Source organism: Ictalurus furcatus, chromosome 2, assembly GCF_023375685.1.
Source record: "Ictalurus furcatus strain D&B chromosome 2, Billie_1.0, whole genome shotgun sequence".
Classification (NCBI taxonomy): Eukaryota; Metazoa; Chordata; class Actinopteri; order Siluriformes; family Ictaluridae; genus Ictalurus; species Ictalurus furcatus.
In genome coordinates this window covers 24,409,683-24,432,586 of record NC_071256.1, presented here as the reverse complement: position 1 = coordinate 24,432,586, position 22,904 = coordinate 24,409,683, and the positions used below count along the sequence as shown (strand labels likewise).

The 22,904-nt window shown below is 39.0% G+C and overlaps 1 protein-coding gene across 1 annotated transcript in view; it reads right to left on the bottom strand.

Moving 5' to 3' along the window:
• Positions 1–22,904, bottom strand: part of recql5 (RecQ helicase-like 5) — a 37,477-nt gene that overhangs the window by 3,504 nt on the left and 11,069 nt on the right. The window contains exons 8-18 of the mRNA XM_053610163.1: positions 13,766–13,987; positions 12,738–12,834; positions 12,002–12,038; positions 10,013–10,071; positions 7,673–7,746; positions 5,846–5,939; positions 3,388–3,576; positions 1,675–2,270; positions 1,503–1,542; positions 500–724; positions 333–405 (exon numbers count right to left, since the gene is read on the bottom strand). Coding sequence (XP_053466138.1) covers positions 333–405; positions 500–724; positions 1,503–1,542; positions 1,675–2,270; positions 3,388–3,576; positions 5,846–5,939; positions 7,673–7,746; positions 10,013–10,071; positions 12,002–12,038; positions 12,738–12,834; positions 13,766–13,987 — 1,706 coding nt within the window. The remainder of the gene's footprint in view (positions 1–332; positions 406–499; positions 725–1,502; positions 1,543–1,674; positions 2,271–3,387; positions 3,577–5,845; positions 5,940–7,672; positions 7,747–10,012; positions 10,072–12,001; positions 12,039–12,737; positions 12,835–13,765; positions 13,988–22,904) is intronic.

Sequence of the window (22,904 nt, the reverse complement as noted above, 5' to 3'; positions counted from 1 at the left end):
TGATTGGTCTACCGATGTCAGCATGTGTTGAAAAGGAAACGCTCACTACCATAACGAGTTTCAGCTCTGTCTGTAAGCGAGCATGTGATGAAGATCAGAGGAGGGGCTTTTGTTACAAACCTACGTAGGTTTGTACAGGAAGTAAGTCTGGAATTACTAATGACTCATTTCAGCTGTTCAGAATCAGTTCCTTCATTTGGGAGTTGTTTGTCGTACGCTTTGATTTTGGAAACTTTGCAGACTTTTTACATTCACAAACAGCTCTATAACACACTACATGAAAGATAATATTTGAAAAACCATAATAGGTGCACTTTAACTGTGCAGCTCACCTTTGACTCGATCCTTAGCTTTTCCTTCTACAAGTAGATGGGAGAGGAAGCGTGCAAATGACTTGAACACGTCCTACAGACAAAATGAATAATCCTGAGCCTTTTATTTGGTGTTCTTTTTTTGCCTGTAAAAATAGAACTGTACATAAAGAGACACCGACACTTACCTTTGTAGCAAATTTGCCCTTTTTGTAGAAAGGATCCAAGATTCTCACAACAATATCAGCTGCTTCTTTCAGAGTCACAGGCTGGAGTGACACGTGATTGACATCATTGTTTGCCTCCATCTTTCTCTCTTGCACCACAGGGTCAAAGGTCACCCTGCGCTTGCTGTCGGGTGGACGGCTCCATTCGGTGTTGGGATGAGAGGGAGACTCTCCGTCCTCACAGGGCTATAATAGAAGACAATTATACAGGAATTCTATAATTTATTAACATTTTGTTCAGTTTACGTGCAAATCTGCAGAAATAAAACACAAGGAAAACCAACTCATGTTCAAAACATTGTAAAATGGAAACAAACACATTTTCTTTAATATTTTAAGGGTTAAGGGCTCCACAACACCTACATCAGCCCTTCATTACACGTGCCATAAATCTACATAAGCATTTATAAGCACATCTTACAACAGTTGTCAGCGGTCATAAAGACGTCTTTTGTTGATGTCAAGTTAATATTTGTGCTTATTAGATTTTCAGGAAGACCTATGGCAATGCCATGGCAACACAATGTCTTATATTCGACACGCCTTCAGCAAAGTGAGTTCAATCTGACTAAGATTTTTATGAAAACCTAAAACAATGGATGACATGACATAGTGACATGTATATTTTCTTTATCTGGGTTATAACGTAACTCATAACACAACCTTATGCCAGCAGTCACTCCTTTGATGTAAGCCTTAACTTTCCATCAAAACTGACAAAAGCAATCTTTATGACAGCTGGCGCCTGTTGGAATAAGGCTTCATAACTGTTTATATAGAGTTATGACAGTTGTCATAAAGGGCTTATGCAGGTTTTATGTATCTTTATGAAACCCCACCAACCAAAAGATTTTGACCCAGGACACAAAGTAAAAAGAGAAGGTTAAAAAAAAAGAAAGAAGAAAGTTCAGTTTTGATCTTAGGTTGTCTTTCACTATGGTCTAATGCTGAAGTGCTATTTTACCTTTTCTGGTTGTACCTTCACATCAGACTGTGACTTCATCCTATGGTGACCGTGTGGAGCAGAGTAAAAGAACATACTGAGAACATTCCAGACAGCTCCTATGTGATCACAAATACTGCAAAGAAAGAGGAAAACACCTGAGAAAAGAATGAGGGATGTAACATGATCGTACCCTTCAGCCTCTAGCATTTCTCTCTCCTCAAAGCCTTGTTTTGCCTCTTCAGTCCTGCGAATTTCTACCTGAGGAGCGGTCATTTCCATGGGAATAACATCCATATTCTGGTTCTCCACAGGCCTTGCATTCTTCTCAGAGTTTTCCATATCCGTGGAACCTTCGTATCGAGTCTCTGTGTTATTCGTATTCAAGACAACATTGCAGTTTTCTGGAGTTTCCACAAAGACACCAGTTTCCTCCGATTCTAAAACTGTGGCCTCTCCATTTTTGGGGGTATCGTCCATCATCTTTTTCCCAAAGTACTGAGAGATACAGTGTGAGTTCTTGGCTGCTTCTGCTAACTTTTGCTGTTTCTTGCTCAGGGCTTTGCCTGATCTCTTGCTGGGGCTACTAGATGATGACGAGACAGATGGAGATGTTTTGCTTCTCTTCGTCTCAGGCTTTTCATCCTGCTCCTCTTCATTATGAGGAGGTTCTTGAGACATGGGCACTGCTGTTAGGGTCTCATTCTTGGAAGTCTGCAGAAACTCTGATGCGGTCTGGAAGAGGGTGGAGGGGCTGCGGAATCCCGCACCCACACGCTTTCGCTTCAGCTGTGAGAAGGGAAAGAAAACAAAAAAGCAGCTCGTAGTGGATCCCTCCATCAACTGTTGATTCTGCAATGATCAATTCCAATATTTGCACACAATACTGTATCTTGTTTAATTGTATAGAGTTAGGTGCACTATGTACTTTCACAACAAAAAGAAGAAGTAGCTCTCATCCAAAACAAATCAATCAGTAGTTTGATCTGCAACAACTAATCGATAAAACCTATAATAATCAATTATGAAAATCGTTGTCAATGAATCTCATGATCGATTAGGGGCAGTGGTGGCTTAGCGGTTAAGGCTCTGGATTATCGGAAGGTCGGGGGTTCGGGCCCTGGCACTGACAAGCTGCCACTGTTGGGCCCTGAGCAAGGCCCTTAACCCTCTCTGCTCCAGGGGCGCTGTATCATGGCTGACCCTGTGCTCTGACCCCAACTTCCTAACATGCTGGGGTATGCGAAGAAAAGAATTTCACTATGCTGTAATGTATATGTGACCAATAAAAGCTCATTATCATTATTAGTCAGTGCGGTACGGGATACGTTTACTCACTAAGTTACACTTCTGTTCCGAAAACACGCCTCGGAGAGTAAATATTAAACTTGTGTCCCAAATTATGTACTATATACTTAGACTACACACTGTGTACTCTATCATCTAGTGTGGATTTTAGAAAGGTAATATCATCTCAAAAGGAACTCTAGCATTTTTTACTAACCGGAAGTATAAGTCGCTTCCTAGTTGACGGCGCATGATGTCATACGCACGTAATGTGACGCCGTTAGCTTTAGCCTAATACCCAGAGTCACCGACAATGACTTTCTTCTGTTTACTGTTTATATCACTGTTATCTTTTATAAAAAGTAATGCATAAATACTACTATATAATACAAACTTATATATTAATGCATTAAAATCGTGTAATGCACACCTAGCTTTTTTCCTTATTAAATTAGTCATTTTTCATTGGTGTGCATGTTATTGTAATTTTGTTACATCTAGTACTACATTTTATCATAGAGAGGAACATCTTTCCAGTTTCGAAAGCCTTCGGAACAAACTTATCTTTCATATCTTTAGAAACAGAGCTAGAAGACAAAACATTACAGAACTGTCTTACTGAATAGATCTGAGAAGCTGATGTAAAGCCCAGCTGATCTTCAGGGATAGATGAGGAAGAAGAGGACGAGGCTGCTTCTTCTTTCATCACCTTCCTTTCCTCTTCACTGACAGTGGAGCAACATGCTTCTCCATCCTCATGAGCAGGTGGCGCTACAGCATCACCGGCGTCTTTCTTAAGCTCTGCTACCTGGAGAGTAGATTATATGTTTCAGGTTACTTATCAATGAAGGAAATATTCCACTGCTGCCCAGAATCACTGGAATGGTATTCAAAGGCATGTCCATAAAATCCTTTCAAAAGCTTATTTATGATTGATACTTTTGCACATATGGGATTGTAGACCCTGTTATTCATCGCAGACTCCCCAAAATGTTCAGTCAAACTTATTCGAATTTAATTAAACAGTCCTCAGACTACTCTCCTTCATTCTGTGTAAAAAAGGCTAGAGGAAACCTTTCCAGAATCGTGGCTCACAGCATATCTCTCTGCTCATGCTGTTGGGTGTTTCTATGACATTAACATGTGTTTGGTTAAACCTTGTGTTAAGCCCTCGCCTAACTGGCTAACATGGTACACATTCGTGTTCATTTGATCTTCACTGAACCTCTGATGCCACACAGTGAGTCGGAAGAACTACAGGATACAGGGATGTCTTACGAGTAAGCTTAGAAAACATCTGCATACTGTATGTATTCGTTAACGTTAAAGAATAAATTTATACTCATAATGTTGTGGTCTTTACTAACACTACTACTGCAGTAGATTCACTCAAACCAAAAATAAATTAAAAAATTAATCTATTTTTCATTAGTCTCTGTCACAAGCTATTATGTATACACACTGGTCACTTTAATAGGAACACCTGTACACCTGCTCATTTGTGCAAATATCCAGTCAGCCAATCATCACACACAACAGTCACTCAGGTTTATACAGAGTGGAACAAAAGAGAGAAACAAAAAACATCCAGTGTAGACCACTTAAGCAGGCGTAAACGCTTCGTTGATGTCAGTGGAGAATGGTCAGATTGGTATGAGCTGACAGGAAGGCTGTAGTAACTTAATCAACACCTCTTTGCAACTGTGTTAAACAGAAAATCATCTCAGAATTGATAATAAATAACGATATATATATATATATATATATATATATACACACACACACACACACACACACACACACACACACGTATACATATATATGAAATTGATGCATGCGACACATTCCAAAAAATGGGATTGTGGCAATTTAGGACTAATAGTGATGTGATAAGTTGAAATAAGAAGGTGATGTGAAAAAGGTGAGGCAATCGTCTAATCATAATATATATTTAAGCCTCCAAAAAAGGCCTAGTACTTCAAGAGCAAGGATGGGTCGAGGCTCGCCAATCTGCATACAGATACAACAGCAAATAATCCAACACTGAGAACAACATTCCGCAAAGACAAATCGGTAGGATTTTGGGCATTTCACCTTCTACAGTGCACAATATAATTAAAAGATTCAAGGAATCTGGTTAAATCTCTGTGCGTAAAGGGCAAGGCCGAAAACCTCATCTGAATGTGTGATCTCCGATCCCTCAGATGTCACTGTACTAAAAACCATCTTGAGTCTGTAATGGATATCCTGACATGGGCTCGGGAATACTTTGTCAGTCAACACCATTCGCCGCTGCATCCACAGATGCAAGTTAAGGCTTTACTATGCAAAGCAGAAGCCATACATCAACACTGTCCAGATGCGCCACCGACTTCTCTGGGCTCGGTCTCATCTGAGATGGACAGTAGCACAGTGGAATGATGTTTTGTGGTCCGATGAGACAACATTTCAAATAGTTTTTGGACAAAAGAGCCAGGCCAAAGAGGGAAAGGACCTTCCAAGCTGTTATCAGCGTCAGGTCCAAAAACCATTAATGCAGAAATTATATGTACACATTTTGGTGCAACATATGCTGCCACCTAGAGCAGGACAACGCCAAACTACATTCTGTCTGGATTACAAGCGCATGGTTGCATAAGCAGAGAATGTGGGTGCTAGCATGGCCTGCCTGCAGTCCTGACCTGTCTCCGATTGAGAATGTGTGGTGCATTATGAAGCGCAAAATAAGGCAACGAAGGCCCTGTACTGTTGCACAGCTGAAGAAATGCATAATGGATGAATGGGGGAAAATTCCGCTTGCTAAACTTAACCAATTGGTGTCTTCAGTTCCCAAACACGTAATAAGTGTTATTAAAAACAGTCGACTGTCCCAACTCTTTTGGAGTGTGTTGCAGTCATCAGATTTGAAATGAGTGTATATTTTCAAAAATAAATTAAATTCACAAAGTAAAACATCAAATAATGTGTTAACAATGTGCTTTCAATATATTACAGGGTGAACTGACTTTTCAAATGACTCTTTTTGGGTTTTTTTTTTTTGCAGTTTTATATAAGGAATTAGACTCAAACACACTCACTCTCTTGAGAACTGCAGCCTTGTACAGGTTTGCGGACTTGCAAGATCTGAACACTTCGTGCTCTATTTCAACCGCCACAGAAAGTGGGTCAGAGCTGTAGAGGAGGAAATCACAGGAAGTTGAGTTGGAGAAATAAGGAGAACAGTGTAAACACAATACAAGCTGTCTATAGGTATCCTGAAGTTCAATTTAGTGCTACTTTAAATGTGGAGGAAAAAAACAACAACCCACTAGATTAAAAATCTTAAAATATCTGACCATGTTTATTCAAAATGAAGGCAGTATTTCTTGAGTACTTTAATACTGAAGTTTTAGATTAAATTAAGTGCAACCCCATTTCCAAAAAAGTTGGGACGCTGTGTACAATGTTAACAAAATCAGAATGAAATGATTTGCAAACCATTTAAACCCTATATTTAATTGAAAATTAAACAACATATCTAATGTTGAAACTGAGAACTTTTTTTTTTTTTTTAAACGTATGCTTGTTTACCACTTTGGTGCATTACTTCTTCTTTTCACAACACTCTTTAAGGGTTTGGGAACTGAGGAGACCAATTGCTGTAGTTCTGAAAGCGAAATGTTTTCCTATTCTTGCTTGATATAGGATTTCAGCTGCTCAACAGTTCGTGGCCTCCTGTGTCATATATTTCGCTTCATAATGTGCCAAATATTTTCAATTGGCAACAGGTCTGGAGTGCAGGCAGGACGGTTTAGCAACCAGATTCTTTTACTATGGAGTTGTGACACGTGCAGAATGTGGTTTGGCATCCTCTTACTGAAATAAGCAAGGCCTTCCCTGAAATATAGGTCATCTGGATGGCAGCATATGTTGCTCCAAAACCTGTACATATTGTTCAATATTAATTGTGCCTTCATAGATGTGCAAGTTACCAATGCCATGTGCATTAATGCACCCATATACCATCACGGATGCTGATAACAAGCCGGATTGTCCCTTTCCTCTTTATCCCGGAGGATGCTGCGTCCATGATTTTCAAAAAGAATTTACAATTTCGATTCATCAGACCACAGGACAGTTTTCCACTTCACCTCAGTCAGTCTTAAATGAACTTGGGCCCAGAGAAGGCGGCGGTGTTTCTGGATCTTCTTTGCACTGTAGAGTTTTAACTTTGTGGATGCAGCGAGGAACGATAAGTGTGTTCACCGACCATGGTTTTTGGAAGTGTTTCTGAGCCCATGCAGTGCTTTCCACTACACGCTCGTGTTTGTTTTAATGCAGTGCCACCGGAAGGCCCGAAGATCATGGCCATATAATATTGGTTTTCGGCCTTGTCCCTTGCATACCAAGATTTCTCTGGATTGTCGGAATCTTTAAATTATATTATGTACCGTAAATGATGAAATCCCCCAGATTCTTTGCAATTTTACATTGAAAAATGTTATGCTTAAATAATTGAACACACTCCCCATCTTTACTTCTGAAAGCCTCTCTGGGACGCTCTTTTTATACCCAATCATGTTACTGTTGCTAATTAACCTATTTCATTTTTCTTTTTTTAGAATTATACAACTTTTCCAGTCTTTTGTTGCCCCTGTCCAAACTTGTTTGAAATATGTTGCTGGCATCAAATTCAAAATGAGCATATTGAAAATAATAGTAATAAAAGAAGAAATAATAATAATAATAATAATAGTATTAATGATTTCTCAGTTTCAATATTTAATATGTTGTCTTTGTACTATTTGAAATTAAATATAAGGTGTCCCAACTCTTTTGGAAACAGGGTTGCTGGTGCATTTTACTAATTTTGACAGCATACAAGAAAAATCATGACATGATTACCAGAACTGCATGAACGATACCTGTAAGGGTGATCTGTTGTGCCTCTATGGTTAGTCAGAGACGCCTGGAGAAGAGACAGACAGTGCTCTCGTGCCTGACACACACACACACACACACTCAATTAATGTGTTGACATTAATTAAATAAAACTTTTCAATGCAATTCAATTCAGTAAATTTTTCCTAAGCTTCAGTTTCTTTATCTGTTGTAATATTTCTGGTAGCTGTGACAAGACAACAATCAACACACATTTGGTTCTGCCACTAGGAGGCAGTGCTTTTCCATCTCTTACACTGCCCTGATAAAGCAAGCTTTAAATATGCTCAATTTATTGTTTATACACTATGTATTGTAAGCAGAACAAACATGGACTTCATGTAAGCACACGTCTGTTAGCCAGTACTCATTATCCTCGCGTTAATGAGAAGACCTTACAGAATTAACCATACCACAGGTGACCATTACAGTATCTGTTTAAAGGAAATCCTCAAGAACATGCTGTAATTAGGACTGGCCTTTTGATCATACTCGTATCCGGTCTCTCTACAAATGCAGTTTTCCAGGGAAAAACACGCTGCAGTGTTGTAGCTAATATTAGGGACATCCTGTAGGCCTGTATTGTTTATACCACGGTGCTGCTGAATTCTCAAAACTGTGTGGACTCTTTTTGTGTAACTGTAATTCCAATCACGGCTTTATATTAATGCACTTATTCTAATATAGTATATTCTCATTCACCGGAACTTGCATTTACATTTATGATTCAGCACACCCCCTTATCCACAGCAACTTACGATTACACCTGAGAAGCTGAGGGTTAAGGGCCTTGCTCAGACGCCCAGCATTGGCATCTTGGCACTCAAGCCCTTCTGATCAGTACCCCAACGTCTTAACCACTGAGCTACCCCTGACCTGGACTATAGTAGACGATCTATATAAAGCTAATAATAAACTAATATATATATATATATATATATATATATATATATATATATATATATATATATATATATATATTAATCTTATAATCAGTCAGTATGTTTACATGGATAACAGTGACTAAGTTTACATGGACAGCAGTAATCTAATTATTGACCTTACTCTGAATAAGACAATATTGTGATTAAGGTGTTTACATGAGTTGCTTTTTAGAATATTCCTTTCATGTTCCTGTTTTACATGTTATTGAACATAGATCAATTAACGGCACACGTCATTACATCCCCACGCCAGGCTGTCCGACGGTCCCTCCAGAATTTCAAGCATCAACATACAGTTTGTCTTCGTTATGGTACCGTATACAGTTTTGGGTGTTTCATTTTTAATTTTAAGAATGCTTCAAGTGCAGTTAATTATTTGTCATGCTATACGTGCAAATAGAGGACTGCTTGACGCCGTGGGCTGCATCCCAAACCGCGTATGTACCTATTAAATAGTAGCTGAAGTACATGTATTTCCCCTAGTATATCGTAGGTAAGTACACGGTTTGGGACGCAGCCGTGCTCTCCTGTTTGCTGTGAAATGGTTGAGCACTGCCGTGTGTGTACGTGTCCTCTCACAAAATGCGGTGAAAACTCCCACACGATGTTAATAGTGTGATTAAGGTGTTTACATGTCTATAATGCGACTAAAACAAGAATACTCCACGCATCTTAATTCGATTTGTGTTTACTTCGAGTATGACTTTAATCGGATTAAAGTAATTAAAAATTGCTGTTTACATGGTAGTTTCTTAATCATGGTATTGTCTTAATTGGGTTAATATTGGATTACTGTTGTCCATGTAAACGTGTTTTCTAGGAGTCCTAAGTAATCTGACCACAGGAAAGCCTTCAGGACATAGGACTTTCTCTGTAACATGACAAGCTGCATTTTTTTTTGCCTTATTAACTTCAAGAGAGTGAAATAAAAGCTGGTGAGTGTTTATAGCAGCAAATACATAAGGAACGGAAACAACTAACTAACTTACAGACATTCTACAACATTAAATGTAACTATAAATGAATACAAAGTATGTCATTTATTAATAAATAACATTTTAACTGTTGGCAAATCACTGTGGTGTAAGAGGAATAAAACACTTGCATGATGTTACAGTAATATAATCAGCTTCGGGATAGTAAAGGATCACACCATGGCATTGTGGATTATTTTGCTATAACAGCAAGCCCCATTAAGTTTTATTCCTTACATAACACACTGAAGTGACTTCCAGAAAAGCTCTGCTCAGTGAATGTCTCAGTGACCTACGGGACAAAGTGGAGGCCCGCTGGTCTCCACGTTTTCATATCGAGACAGATGTCTGTACGATAATGTGTTTACTGAAAGCTGGAGTGTGACAGCTGACTCAGGGGCATCACCTTCACAGAGAGCCTTGGGATTCTCTGACTGCTCGCCTCCTTTAATGGACAATCAGCATCTGGAGAAAAAAAACATACAAAACAGAATATCAAATATAATATTCATGTCCATGGTAATATGCCAAAAATAAAAACCCTTAATTAAACTAACTTCATTTTGGCTGCACGGTCATATCTCAGCCAAAGTACTCTTCAACACTTTCTGAGATTACAAAGTCAAGCGTTAAGCTGAAGTGTGATATTTAGCTTGTGTGGACGGTGTGGTCAGTGCTCGGATGCTGCCTTTCCGGTTAGCAACAGAGCTCAAATAATCAGTGGACGCCACTCACGTTCGTCTTCTATACTGCGGCCCAGCAGCATGACTGGCAGTTCATACTGTATTAAAACGTTCATCTCTCGAGTAGTTGCTTTAGCGAACACTGTTACAATATGAAAATGAACTTCAACATGAAAAATGCAGAACTAGGCAATCCTTGAGCGATGATCGAGAACAACAGCAGAAGAAACTCACAATGATTCCGCAAATTACCATCTGTTGTGGAATATGTGCAGGCGTCACAAAAAAACCCAACACCTCTATTAAATTAGAAAGTGGCCCAAAATAAGTAGCTGCATGTAAAACAGACTCTATCCCTGCATGTGAATAAGTAACTGTATCCTCACTCTGATTGGTAGCGGTCAGTGTACAGTTTCTGAATGCCACATCTGGCTCACTGTCTGACTTCAAAATGACCATTACCACTAAGCGTGTGTTAAGAGGTGCAATAGGATGAGTACATGTAACACTTTTGAGTGGGGGAAAAAAAAGCTAACAATTCACCAACAATTACAATTTGTTTTATTTATTAAAAGAACTAAACATTTTAATCCGGTTATAGTTACGTTTTATGTTGTGGAACATCTGCAAAACAAGGTAGTTCCTGTTATCTCTGCTGTTGTAACCGCTATAAACAGTCGTTTCCTCACCAGCTTCTCTCTCTCTCTGGGTCTTTCTCTCTCGCTCTCCCTGTCTTTCTCTCTCTCGCACTCACTCACTCTCGCACTCACTCACTCACTCTCGCACTCACTCACTCACTCTCGCACTCACTCACTCACTCTCGCACTCTCGCACTCACTCACTCACTCACTCACTCACTCACTCACTCACTCACTCACTCACTCACTCACTCACTCAGAGTTAATTCAATGGAAAAAATGCAGCTTGTTACAGAGAAACCACTTTACAGACTTTACAGTGTCGGAAAACATTATAAACGTTACAGCTCAGAACAAAATTGTTGACACAGGAAACTCTTTCCACAAACACTAACTAAACATCATCCTTACAGAAAGCATAATATCAACAATTATTTACTTAAGTGGAGCGTCAAGTCCCTGCGAAGGTTGTTGCTACGGAAACGATAACGGATTAAAACCAAAGCATTAATATTAACTATCTAGCCGAATGTACCATCAGAGCTGCTGTTATAGAAAACTAATCAACACCTTCTGACCAATCAGAATCAAGTATTTAACAGTGCTGTGGTGTAAGTAAGATATTCCTAAAAGTCACAACATTAGGCACTTTTGCAATGCTGCTCCCATCCCTATCATATTTTTAAATACTTTGTATTGTATTGTAGAATATTCAGTAGTTGCTTGAACACGTTCTAAGAAAGTTAGGGTGCAATTAAAAAAACAACAACACAACATTCACAGTTAAGCAAAAACATAACAGAAAAAAAACATTAAAAGTTGTAGTGACATATACATAAAAATCTTCTCAGAATGTCCAGAAAATACGACAGAATGTTTCTGAACCAAAAAAGTTACCACAAGCATAATGTTCTGCTAAGCAAAAACCTGTTAGCTTGGGTTCTCCATGATCACACAATATCCTTCAACAGCTGAATATACAGCAGGACTTCTGTTACAGTGCCATGGCAGTTTACACTATTCAGTATACAAAGTTTTGTGTACTTAGCAACACTGAAAAAGTTGGACACTAACCTGGGGGAGCAAACGTTTCTTTTGGGCCACTTGACACCTGCAAGTTAAAAAAAAAAAAATACGAAAAGAAAAAAAATAACCCACAGACAACACACAAAAGATATGAACAGAGTGACATGAAGACTATAAGATATAGATATTTCTACATTGCTACAGAGTTACAGTTAGTGGTGCTATACAGTATGCATGTCAATGCCTCAGATACATCAATGTCCATCCTCCAAATAAATAAATCTAATTATTTCCCAACTCCATGTGAAAGCCACTGGAGTGGGATAATCCTGAAATTCCAGCTCAGTCACTTCCCCCACTTCGCTATTTGCTTGGCTTTTTGTCAATTGGAATAAGTTTCGAAATTTCCCCTTTAGTGCGGGAAACGGTCTCGCTCACCCGGACAAGTCATAAGGCCTGTATTTCTCATTCTGAGAGGACTATGGCAAACAGCTGGGGAACAGATGTGTGTTTGCAAGAAGCGAAAGCAAGAGAGAGAGAGAGAGAGAGAGAGAGAGAGAGAGAGAGACAGAAGAGGAAAGAATTTTCTCAGAACAAGTCAGCGAGGAGTGTTTGTGGTTGTGTTGGGTGTGAATTTTTGAGACTGTGTTGACAGTTATGAAAACACTTGAACAAAAGCAAAGCCACTCCACAGACATTATTTGAACCTGCGTGTGCTGTTTGCTTGGTTCTCTATTCTCTCTGGGGTTTTTGTGACGCAGAAGTAGTGCAAGGCTAAATTTACCTTGCGTAGTTTCATTTGTTTCCTGAACAGATCCCCGAACTCTTTTTTTCGTTTCTCAGAGTCGTCCTCAGCACTGCTCTCCCACTCCTCGTCATACCTGAACACCCACACAAAATCAGGTGCAGGGGTCATCAGTTACATTTAACCAGACCACATTCTCACAAAGCAAATACAGTTTGTGTACACACACACACACACACACACGCGCGCAAGTTCGCCTAACTCTTGAACAATCACATCCAATCACCCACTCCTCAGAGTTACACACACATCAACAATGCTCTAAATACAAGGCTTAAAAATAATGTATTTAATACACTCATTCTGTTTCTATAGTAACAGCTCATTCACAGGAACCTGTATGGTGGACGTGCCACATAATACAAGCCTAATAATAAATGAATAAAAAAAAACCCCCAATGATTTAACAAAAGCGTACATTCACTGATATGATTAATTAATCTTTTTGTAACCAGCGCTTCATAATGGTCAGTGTTCCACCATGGGAAAATCTTCAGGACGGAAGACTTGTTTTGGTTTTCAGTTTCTCTCCAACATGAAAGGCTTTGTGTTTTTTTTGTCTTACTAACTTCAAGAGTAAAAACAAGTGAGGTCAGTGATGGAACGACTGTTAATAGCTGGTGCAATGTAACTGAGAACAGGAACACTGAATGTAGCTGTAAACAGATAAACAAAAAACGTGATGTGTCATATTGGTCATCATTTGGAATAAAACACTTCGGTGCATGCTGATATTGGAAAATAATCAACATTCTGCTTCGTGTCAGGTTGCATCACACCACCCTTGTTGTTTATTTTCCTTTATCATCACACCCTGAAGTGTTTAACAACTTAAACAGAAAAGTAGGAATGCTGCCATCTTGTTACTGGGAAACCTTTACTAATACCAGCTGTACTACAAGTTTTTTTTGTTTTTTTTTTGCAGATAACTGATTATTTTGTACATATAAAAATGCACTTAATGTCCCAAAGCCCTGACTCAAGGACAGTGTAGTGTGTCAGCTGACCTCTCAAAGCCGTAGCCTTTCTTCCCTCCTCCGTAGAGCTCGCGGTCAAAACCGAAAGGTCCCCTACTCCCAGAGCTCTGCGCTGGCCCGGTCTTAGTGCTGAGGGCAGCAGCTCTCTCCAGCTGGGCACGGACAAGTTTAGGATTTTGACAGTAGTCGCAGGCCCCAGCACAGTTGGGTGTCTGGTCCCCGAAGAACTTAGATATAGTGGCATGTCTGCATCTGGAGAAGCAAGAGAGAGATTTCTGTGGGTTAGTCAGTGCAAAATGTACACTGCAGTATTTTGTTACATACTTACATACAGATGTTACATACATTGTTACATACAGATGTCCAGAAGGAATGCTAGCAAAAGAGTGCATTAGTGCACAGCAAATACCCAAAGAAAACAAATATCTTAATAGCCAAGATAGCCAAGACAGACAATATAATTAAACAATTGTAATATAATTAAACAATATAATTAAACTGCTCATGTGCTGGTGCCGAGACCATCAGGATTCACTTTTAACAATGCATAACAAAAACTGTGTGTACACACAAACAGCAAAACAGGCATGGCATTATTATACTAGGATACGGATATAGTTCAAAGCAGGCAGAATAACTGTATAATATACTGTATTTGTACTATGTTCTATTTATTCCTTGTGTTATATTTGTTTAGCTTGAACCCAATAGCCTACCAGAACCAATAGCCTAGTTATTCTTCATTCCTCAGATACTACAATGATAGTAAAAAAAAAAATAAAAAATAAAAAAAAAATTATATATTATATTATATATATATATATATATATAATGTATGTATGTATGTATATTATGAACAGTTTCTTGGAATTTGGACATATCAGATGTTGGGACATATCTATTGTTTTACATACAGTAGAACCGTCCTCCAAGGATTCAAAACAAAGACCCCTGTAAGCGGTTTCCAAGTACACTGGACTACAGCACAAATTACTTATTGTTAATACATCTGTGGCCCAGCACAACACCATGACTCATGCATGCCATACAAATGACTTGTGCTATTATTAGATCTAGCACCTAAGTAAAATTCTGATCTGCCTGGACACACTGCGAGAATTCATCAAGAGTTAGATAAGGCCTTCTGTTAGACCTACACATGAAGAAACATTTCTAAGGAAGGTGAAAGAAAAGACACTGTGTCGTATGGGATTTGTTTACTATTAACTGTCCCATAATCCCTGAATTCAACTTTTATTACTATAGTTCATTTGCTAGCAGCTTGAGCAGCATGCAGTCCACAAACAAAGCTACAAGGACATTAACCTGCTTCCAGTGAGGACTAATATCTCTTAAGCACTACATACACACCTAGCCCTAACCTGACACCAACCCAGGCCGTAACCCTTGCTGATACTGGGTCTACCCAGAACTACAATATCCCACCCAAAGACAGAACAAAATTGACTGACAAAATGATCCCAATTAGTGAAAGTTGGAAGTTTATTCACTGACTATTTATGCAAACTCGAATTAACAAATAAGAATGTGTGTGGTGGCCTTGTGTGTGATGGACACGTGGGTCCAAAAGTCTGAGATCACATTTTATTTTTAATTTAAAATTGGAAATAAACAGAAGGTTTTTAGAATTTTTAATACCAACTCCTACACTACATATTCAGGATTCCCCTTCTCTTTCAACAAAAGAGATCCTGCAAGTCATCTTGTCCGGCAGTGCTACCACCTGCCCATTGGATCCAATCCCTTCCACAATGCTCCAGACCATCTCACAAGACCTCCTCTCCTTCATCACTACTATCATGAATGGCTCCATAACATCTGGTCATGTACCAACGGCATTAAAGAGAGCAAGGGTTATTCCCATCCTGAAGAAATCCACTCTGGATCCCTTAGACATAAGCAACTACTGACGAGTATCACTTCTTTTCTGCCCCAAATCCTCGAATAAATCCTCGAGTGAATACTCGAATCACTGTCAACAATCAACTTTCAGTCAATCTCTCACAGAACAACCTCCAAGATCCTAACCAGTCTGGCTTCAAAGTGGCACATTCCACAGAAATTGCCCTTGTGGCAGTCACTGAGAAGCTCAATACTGCTAGATCAGCCAAATTGTCCTCAGTCCTCATCCTCCTCGACCTTTTCGCAGTGTTTGACAGTCAACCACAAGACTCTCTTGCCCATCCTCACGAGTCTTTTTTGATTTGTGGCACAGCATGGCAATGCTTCCTACCTGGAAGGACAGTCATATCAGATGACATGGAGGGGATCCACACTGGATGCCTATAAATGACATGAATTGTCTTTTTGGTGTTCTATTCATGCCAGATTCAGAATCAGACAGCAACATTATTACAGGAGCTCATATCCTTTCCTTTGCTTACCCAGCTGTCTTGCTGATGAGCTGATTCAGTTCAGATCTTTTATATGAATGGAGCTGGACAGATCACCATCAAAAGATACTCAAAACAATTATAGATTATAGACTGCCATCAGTTTTCCCCAATGTGTATGTTGCCTGTAGGCTTTTCTTTACACTGCCCGTCAGCAACGGTGAAGGAGAACGTTCATTTTCTCTCATGGCAAAAGTCTAAAATGAACCAAGAACCAAAATGTGTCAAGGGTGTCTCAATGCTCTGTCTTTAATGGCCATTGGATGTGAACTGTTGAGGGAACTGGATTTTGATGACCTTGTGGAAAATTAACCCCCCCCCCGCCCCCCCGCCCCCCGCCCCCCACCGACCCCCACCGACCCCCGCCCCCCACCGACCCCGGTCACTGACGTCGATTCACAACAGTGAAAAACGAATTTCTATGAATAAAACACACCTGAAAAACAGCGGAGTTCACAGAACGAGCTGCTGGAGGAAAAGTGCACGATCCAGTTTGTCCAAAACATGACTGTTTTATATTAAGCGCTTCAAACAAACTCATAAGTGTATTAGCGTGGCTTGTCGTGTCAGATGCGTGAGCTGTTTAATGTATTCCAGACATGTTTTCTTCAGTGCAGAAATGTCATTTTTACATTTATATCCTTATCTGTTTATGCTAGAAATTCACGCCAGTATTTACATTTTACATAAAGACTCAATAACTCTGACTAAAATATTCATTTTGATCAAATAATTTTGTTTGATACTATATCTGGAAACAAAAGTGATTGTGTTGTTATGAGAGCAGTAACTGTAATGGGGTTATAACACGTGATTTTATATACATGTAAGAAGTATCATACATTTACAGAATAAAGAAACATGTTACTGTGTTCACATGACTGAATGTATTACTGCAGAACATTCAACCTCTTACCAGTTAACACTGAGTTTGTGCTTTTGTGTTTTCTTTTTTCAGCATTTTAAATATAGCGATTTAACTTCTGCTTTAAGGCTTGTGGACAATCAGTTGTTTTTTGTTTTCAAAAAATAATGTCAATATTTTTAAAAAATCTTTAAAAAAAAAAAAAAAAATCTATAGCATAGCCCACATAAATACGTTTAATAAATTTTTCATAGCCTTTAACTTGCACAATGTTTGAAGGACAACAATGGGCAGAATGTGAAATAATGTTTTTGGACAAAAAAAAAAATACAGAAAATAAAAATTGGCCTTTTAACCCAACTAAATCGATCAATTATAGAAATAATCGACAGATCGATCGATCGATCAAAATTGATCAAAATTAGTTGCAGCCATGCCTCAGCTAAGGTAAAAAAAACCCTTTTTTTTACTAAGCTATATGTTTTGGTGATGATATTGCTGCTTGTTTATCCACATGACACTGCTTACATGTTGAAAGATATTGGTGAGATTTAAATGAGGGAATTTGTGGTGTGAAACAATACTGTGTGAAAAAAATATCGTGTGCATTCTCCCCACTTAACGGTCTTTTTTTAAGCCGTCATTTCTGGGCCATTATATTCGTTATCTCCATGATTAATTTCAAACAGGGAAAAATCAATACTGCAAAAACCTGGTAGGAAAGGGTATAACCAGGGTGCCAAGTACACACACACTCTCACAGAAACGTCTTTCTACTAGTCTACAAGGCTACTAGGTTTCCGGTTACACCAGCATTTGAGATAGTTCAGAGAGGGACTTGGGGCTCGGACTCAGCAGTCAATGAAAACAGCATGCATACAGTAAACCTCGCCACGATCCCACAAAAGGTCTCTGTGTGCCACGTCTCGACAACACAGCTGCAACTTCAAGAACAGAGCAACTATTAAATAATCCAGTTAAGTATTTATGCATACTTCTGTCATAGTTTTGTTGCTCACTTGTTGCTTTCACAATGGAAAGTTTCACATGGTGTGCTAGTTAAAAGGAAAACAGTGTTGAGCCTATTAAACTAAACGGACATGATAAAAATGAGTCACATGATGGAGGAATGCCTGAGGCAGAAGACTAACAGTTTTTTTAAGTTGAGGTACTGCATGCATGACAGGCTGTCAGGAAATGATTTCATTTGCATTTATACAGTCAAGGTCTCTCTTTTGTCAAATTTCAATTCCCTAATTCCAAGCAATGTAGCAAAGACACTTTTCACTGCTGTAATAAAAAGGCACCCCATTCCAGAAAGCAACAAACAAAAACCACACTCTTACACTGCTAGAATAGTTTTTGAATTAACAGAGGGGAAGGAAAAAAAAAAGGAAAAGGAGAGTTTCCAGGGTGATCGGAGGGGAGGAGAAATAGGCAGTCCTGCTGAGACAAAAGGGGGTGTGTGGGGGTGAGAGAGGTAAACAGAGAAAGAGAGGCAGGACAAAAACAGACAGAAAGACAGAGAGAGAGAGAGAAAGAGAGGCAGTCTCTTGTGGAGAGAACATAAAGAAGACCTAAAGCTGAATTCTGGCTATGAAGGGGGGGGTCCAGGCTGAAAAATACAACTCACATGCATGTTAAGTAGTTAGTCACTCAACAGAACAGCAACAGCCTTATCTGTGTGACAGCACTTGGATAACTGCCTGCAACGAACAAGTACAGAAAGAGAAGGCAATAAACTGAGAAAAAGAAGAACAAAAACATTCGGAATGAGACAAGCATAACAAGGGAAACAAGACCGGACAGCAGTGAAAAGGCAGCCTGTACGCAACTCTGTGGAGGAGTTAAACAGTCAGCCAGGCTCCTTGAGGAATTCCCTAATCAACTACTGGAACTGGAGCAAGGGAAAAGGGGCAGTACATTATTTTCCCCTCAGGTAAGAGAGGATCCCTTGTTTTGTTAATGCAAACCGGTAAGACTTGTTAAGGCAATGCTGCACAAAGTCAGTCACGCCTAATTCACATATTAGAAAGATAACGTCTGTATGTGCTTGAAGACTGGTTAAAGAAGAAATTACACTTAAATTTCTTGTACAAGACTGACTAATTTCAAACACCTGCTGCATGCCATTCAGACAAGGAATGCACTACAATATTCCTACAGCTATTCTTGCCAACTGTGTTGATGCATAACCTTCTAAAGTCCAACGCCTGTCCATCACTGTTCAAACTGAACCAAAAAAAAAACAACTTAGAAAAACACACAGGGTGTGGGAACAGAAAAGCCAAAACAGGGTGGCTGAGTCAGTTGACCGGAATCTGTTCACGGCCACACCCACAATTAAGTACAAATGTAAACTATGTGCAAAGCACTTTTAAATGCTATCCTTTACATATTATGTTTACTTACAGACTAAATCTTTATGTATTACGTTTACTTACAGACTAAACCTTTACAAAATACTTTACTTACAGACTAAACCTTTATCATATTACTGCGTTTACTGTGTGTTACCTCATATTTCACCACTGTGAAACAGGAAGTCATGGTTGAACAATTTACTGTTCATAGTCACCCAGGTGTAATAAAAAAAAATGTAAAATATCAATAATTCAAGATCAATAATTGTTGTACACCTATATTTAACAAAGTTTATTTTCATGAACCTGTGTTTGGTTTGCAATTGTTTGATATCCATGAGAGCAGAGTATTTTTGTGAATTTCTTTTAACAAAATATCAAAAGGTTAAACAAAAGACAATTTTTCACAGCCTTCTTTTGCTCATATTTACCAAGGGTGCCAATATTAGTGGAGGGCACTGTACTACATTTACTTAGACTAAACTTTTTAATTATGTTTACTTACAAACTAACTGTTTACATAATATTTGCATGCTTACAAACTAAACAAATGTTTACATACTCTCTTTACATGCTATGCTACATACTTGTATACTAAACCTTTACATACTGTTTTGTAAGCTAAAGACACAACCAGGCCTGATTACTGCAAACCCTTTTCAATCAAATCAACACTTAAATAGAACTTTTTATACAGCAGGAAGTTGGTTAAAAGGTCTTACCCAGTAATGCACTATGCCAAATTGAAAGAAATTCCAGAAATTAGGAAGAAGGTGATTGAAATACATCAGTCTGGGAAGGGTTACAAAGCTATTTCAAAGGCCCTGGGACTCCAAAGAATCACAGTGAGAACAATTATGTCCAAATGGAAAAACTTGTCAGCGTAATGAACCTTCCCAGAAATGGCCGACCTTCCAAAATTCCTCCAGGAGCACTGCAACAAATCATCCAGAAAGCCACAAAAGTGTCAAGGACATCATGAAAGGACCTACAGGCCTCTCTTGCATCAATAAAGGTCACTGTTCAAGACACTGGACAAAAGACATTCATGGAAGAGTAGTGAGGTGAAAACCACTGCTAACCCAGAAGAACATTAAGGCTCGTCTGAATTTTGCCAAAACACACTCTGATGCTCAAACCTTTTGGGAGAATATTCTGTGGATTGATGAGTCGAAAGTGGAACTGTGTGGAAGACAGGGACCCCATTACATCTTGCATAAACCAAACACAGAATTCCACAAAATGAACATCATAACTACAGTCAAGCATGGTGGAGGAAGTGTGATGGTGTGGGGATACTTTGCTGCTTCAGGGCCTGGACAACTTGCAATAATCAAGGGAAACATGAATTCTGCTCTCTACCAGAAAATACTAAAGGAGAATGTCCGGTCTTCAGTCTGTAAGTTGAAACTCGAGCAAAACTGGATTATGCAGCAAGACAATGATCCAAAGCATAGGAGTAAGTCCTAGTCCTAAGTGAAAGACTGATCTCCAGTTAATAGAAGCGTTTGGTTGCAGTTATTCCTGCTAAAGGTGGCACAACCAGATTTTAAGTTTAAGGGGGCAATTAGTTTTTCACATGGGTGATAGGTGTTGGATAACTTTAATTTTGCTTCAATAAAAATAAATACACAAAAACAAAGACATTTTCACAGCACTCAATACTAAACTTTTAGATACTATATTTTTATACTTACAAACTAAATGTCATAAAACTGTTTACGAAGTTATGTGCTAAACCTCTTCCTTTAACCTGGTTGTTAAACCAGTACAAACACAGCTCTTATCCCTTTTTATCTCAACCCTTAATGTTGCACTGTGATGACATCCAATCTATCCAAATCGTTGTAAAGTCAGTTTTGAATATGGAGTTGGATTACGTTCCACAACACCTACAGCTTAGATCAAAAGCAACAACTAGAAGCCTGTGGTCTTTGAACTGAAAAAGCTGTATCCCCCTTTAGAGCCCTTTTTCTCCACACTGTGGCAACCCCACCCAGTGATATACACCCTTATGGACTACACCCAACTCACTCCACCACAAGAAGTCCCAAAAAAGCATGTTGGATGATAGGCCTACATGGGTTTAACCATCGGGTTCTCTTCTGTTTGGCTGAAGCAGCACATGTCTGCAGATGCACAGAAAAGCCACGTTTGTAGGAAGCGTGCTCAATCTGTTGACCATATGACATATGACACATATGACATGATGTGAATTCAATGTGGATTCCGTTGACACATATGACATGAGCCAACAAAGTGAATTTCGTAACTCTGCCTGCTAGTCTGTTACAAATCAGAGTAAGGACACATTTAGGTGTGGTATGCAGTGAGTGAGTGTTCCAAGTTAAGCCTGAATTTCTACTGGGGTCATGTCAGACTATAAATGACACCGACAGTAAACTCTGTTTTTGGCAGGAGGCCATCCAGATTAGGAACAGAGTCAGCGCACTGATCCGAGTACTGTCTACTTGTTACTGACAGCTGTGACCAGCCGAGAGAATGGATGCCAAACAGGAGGTACTTGATATCCTCCAAAAGATTTGGACCAAGCTACAGACTCTACCTGAAGCAAACTCCATCGACGTAGGAGGCTTCCTCATCCTCCTCCTCTTTGTTTGTAAGTGCCACATGTTTGAAATATTTTTTTAACACGTCTGCTGGATACTGAGTAGATATATATACACAACTTTGGGTGTGTAGTAATTTAATTTCTCTCATGTGGGCAGATCTATATTTTGCAGGCTACTTCATGGATGCATTCAGATAAAACCACAATGCAAAATGCACCAAATGCATAATGGTGCCAAACCTAACCACCACAGTTTAGTCAACAAACCATGTATAATTTAAAGTAAACAAAGATTGTTCATAGAGCTAGAGCTAGGTTTCTAAGTCCAGCATGTGTCAAAATCACCAACAAAAAAGGTTCTGGCTTTGGCTGTCCTTTGGAGAAGATGTGAGAAAACATGAAAATGGCACGAAAATGGATGCATTAGGTTCTTTGATGACCGATTCCTGGGCCATTTTAGGTTGGACAAAAAACAAGTTTGATGTCTTCATGGTTACATTAAATAGCTCTGGATATTGAGACACTCAAATATTTAGCTGCTCCTTCAATGTAATTACCAAGTAGTAGTACGTAGTAAGACATTGTTACCGTCACTGACTACCTTTAGGTGGCCTTACACCACATGTTGCATGTAGACACCAAGTCAAGGTTAGAAAGAAACATAATATTTTGTTTTGGTAAAATATATTTAAGCTTTCTGAATGTAGAGAAGCCGAAGTATATTACTAGCAGAATTCAGCCACAGTGACATCCCAGGAGTTTCCACCCCCCCCCCACAAATGGAAATGCATTTATTTCAATAAATGGAACAAGTGGGAAGCCACACTGATGATTAGTAACAGATGAAACTACATAAAAATACAATCAAAATAGGTTTGCTCTCAGAACAGAATGAGAAATAGGAGAAGAGCTGTTGGCAGATTTTTAGAGTCTTATTTTATATTTTTGCTATGAA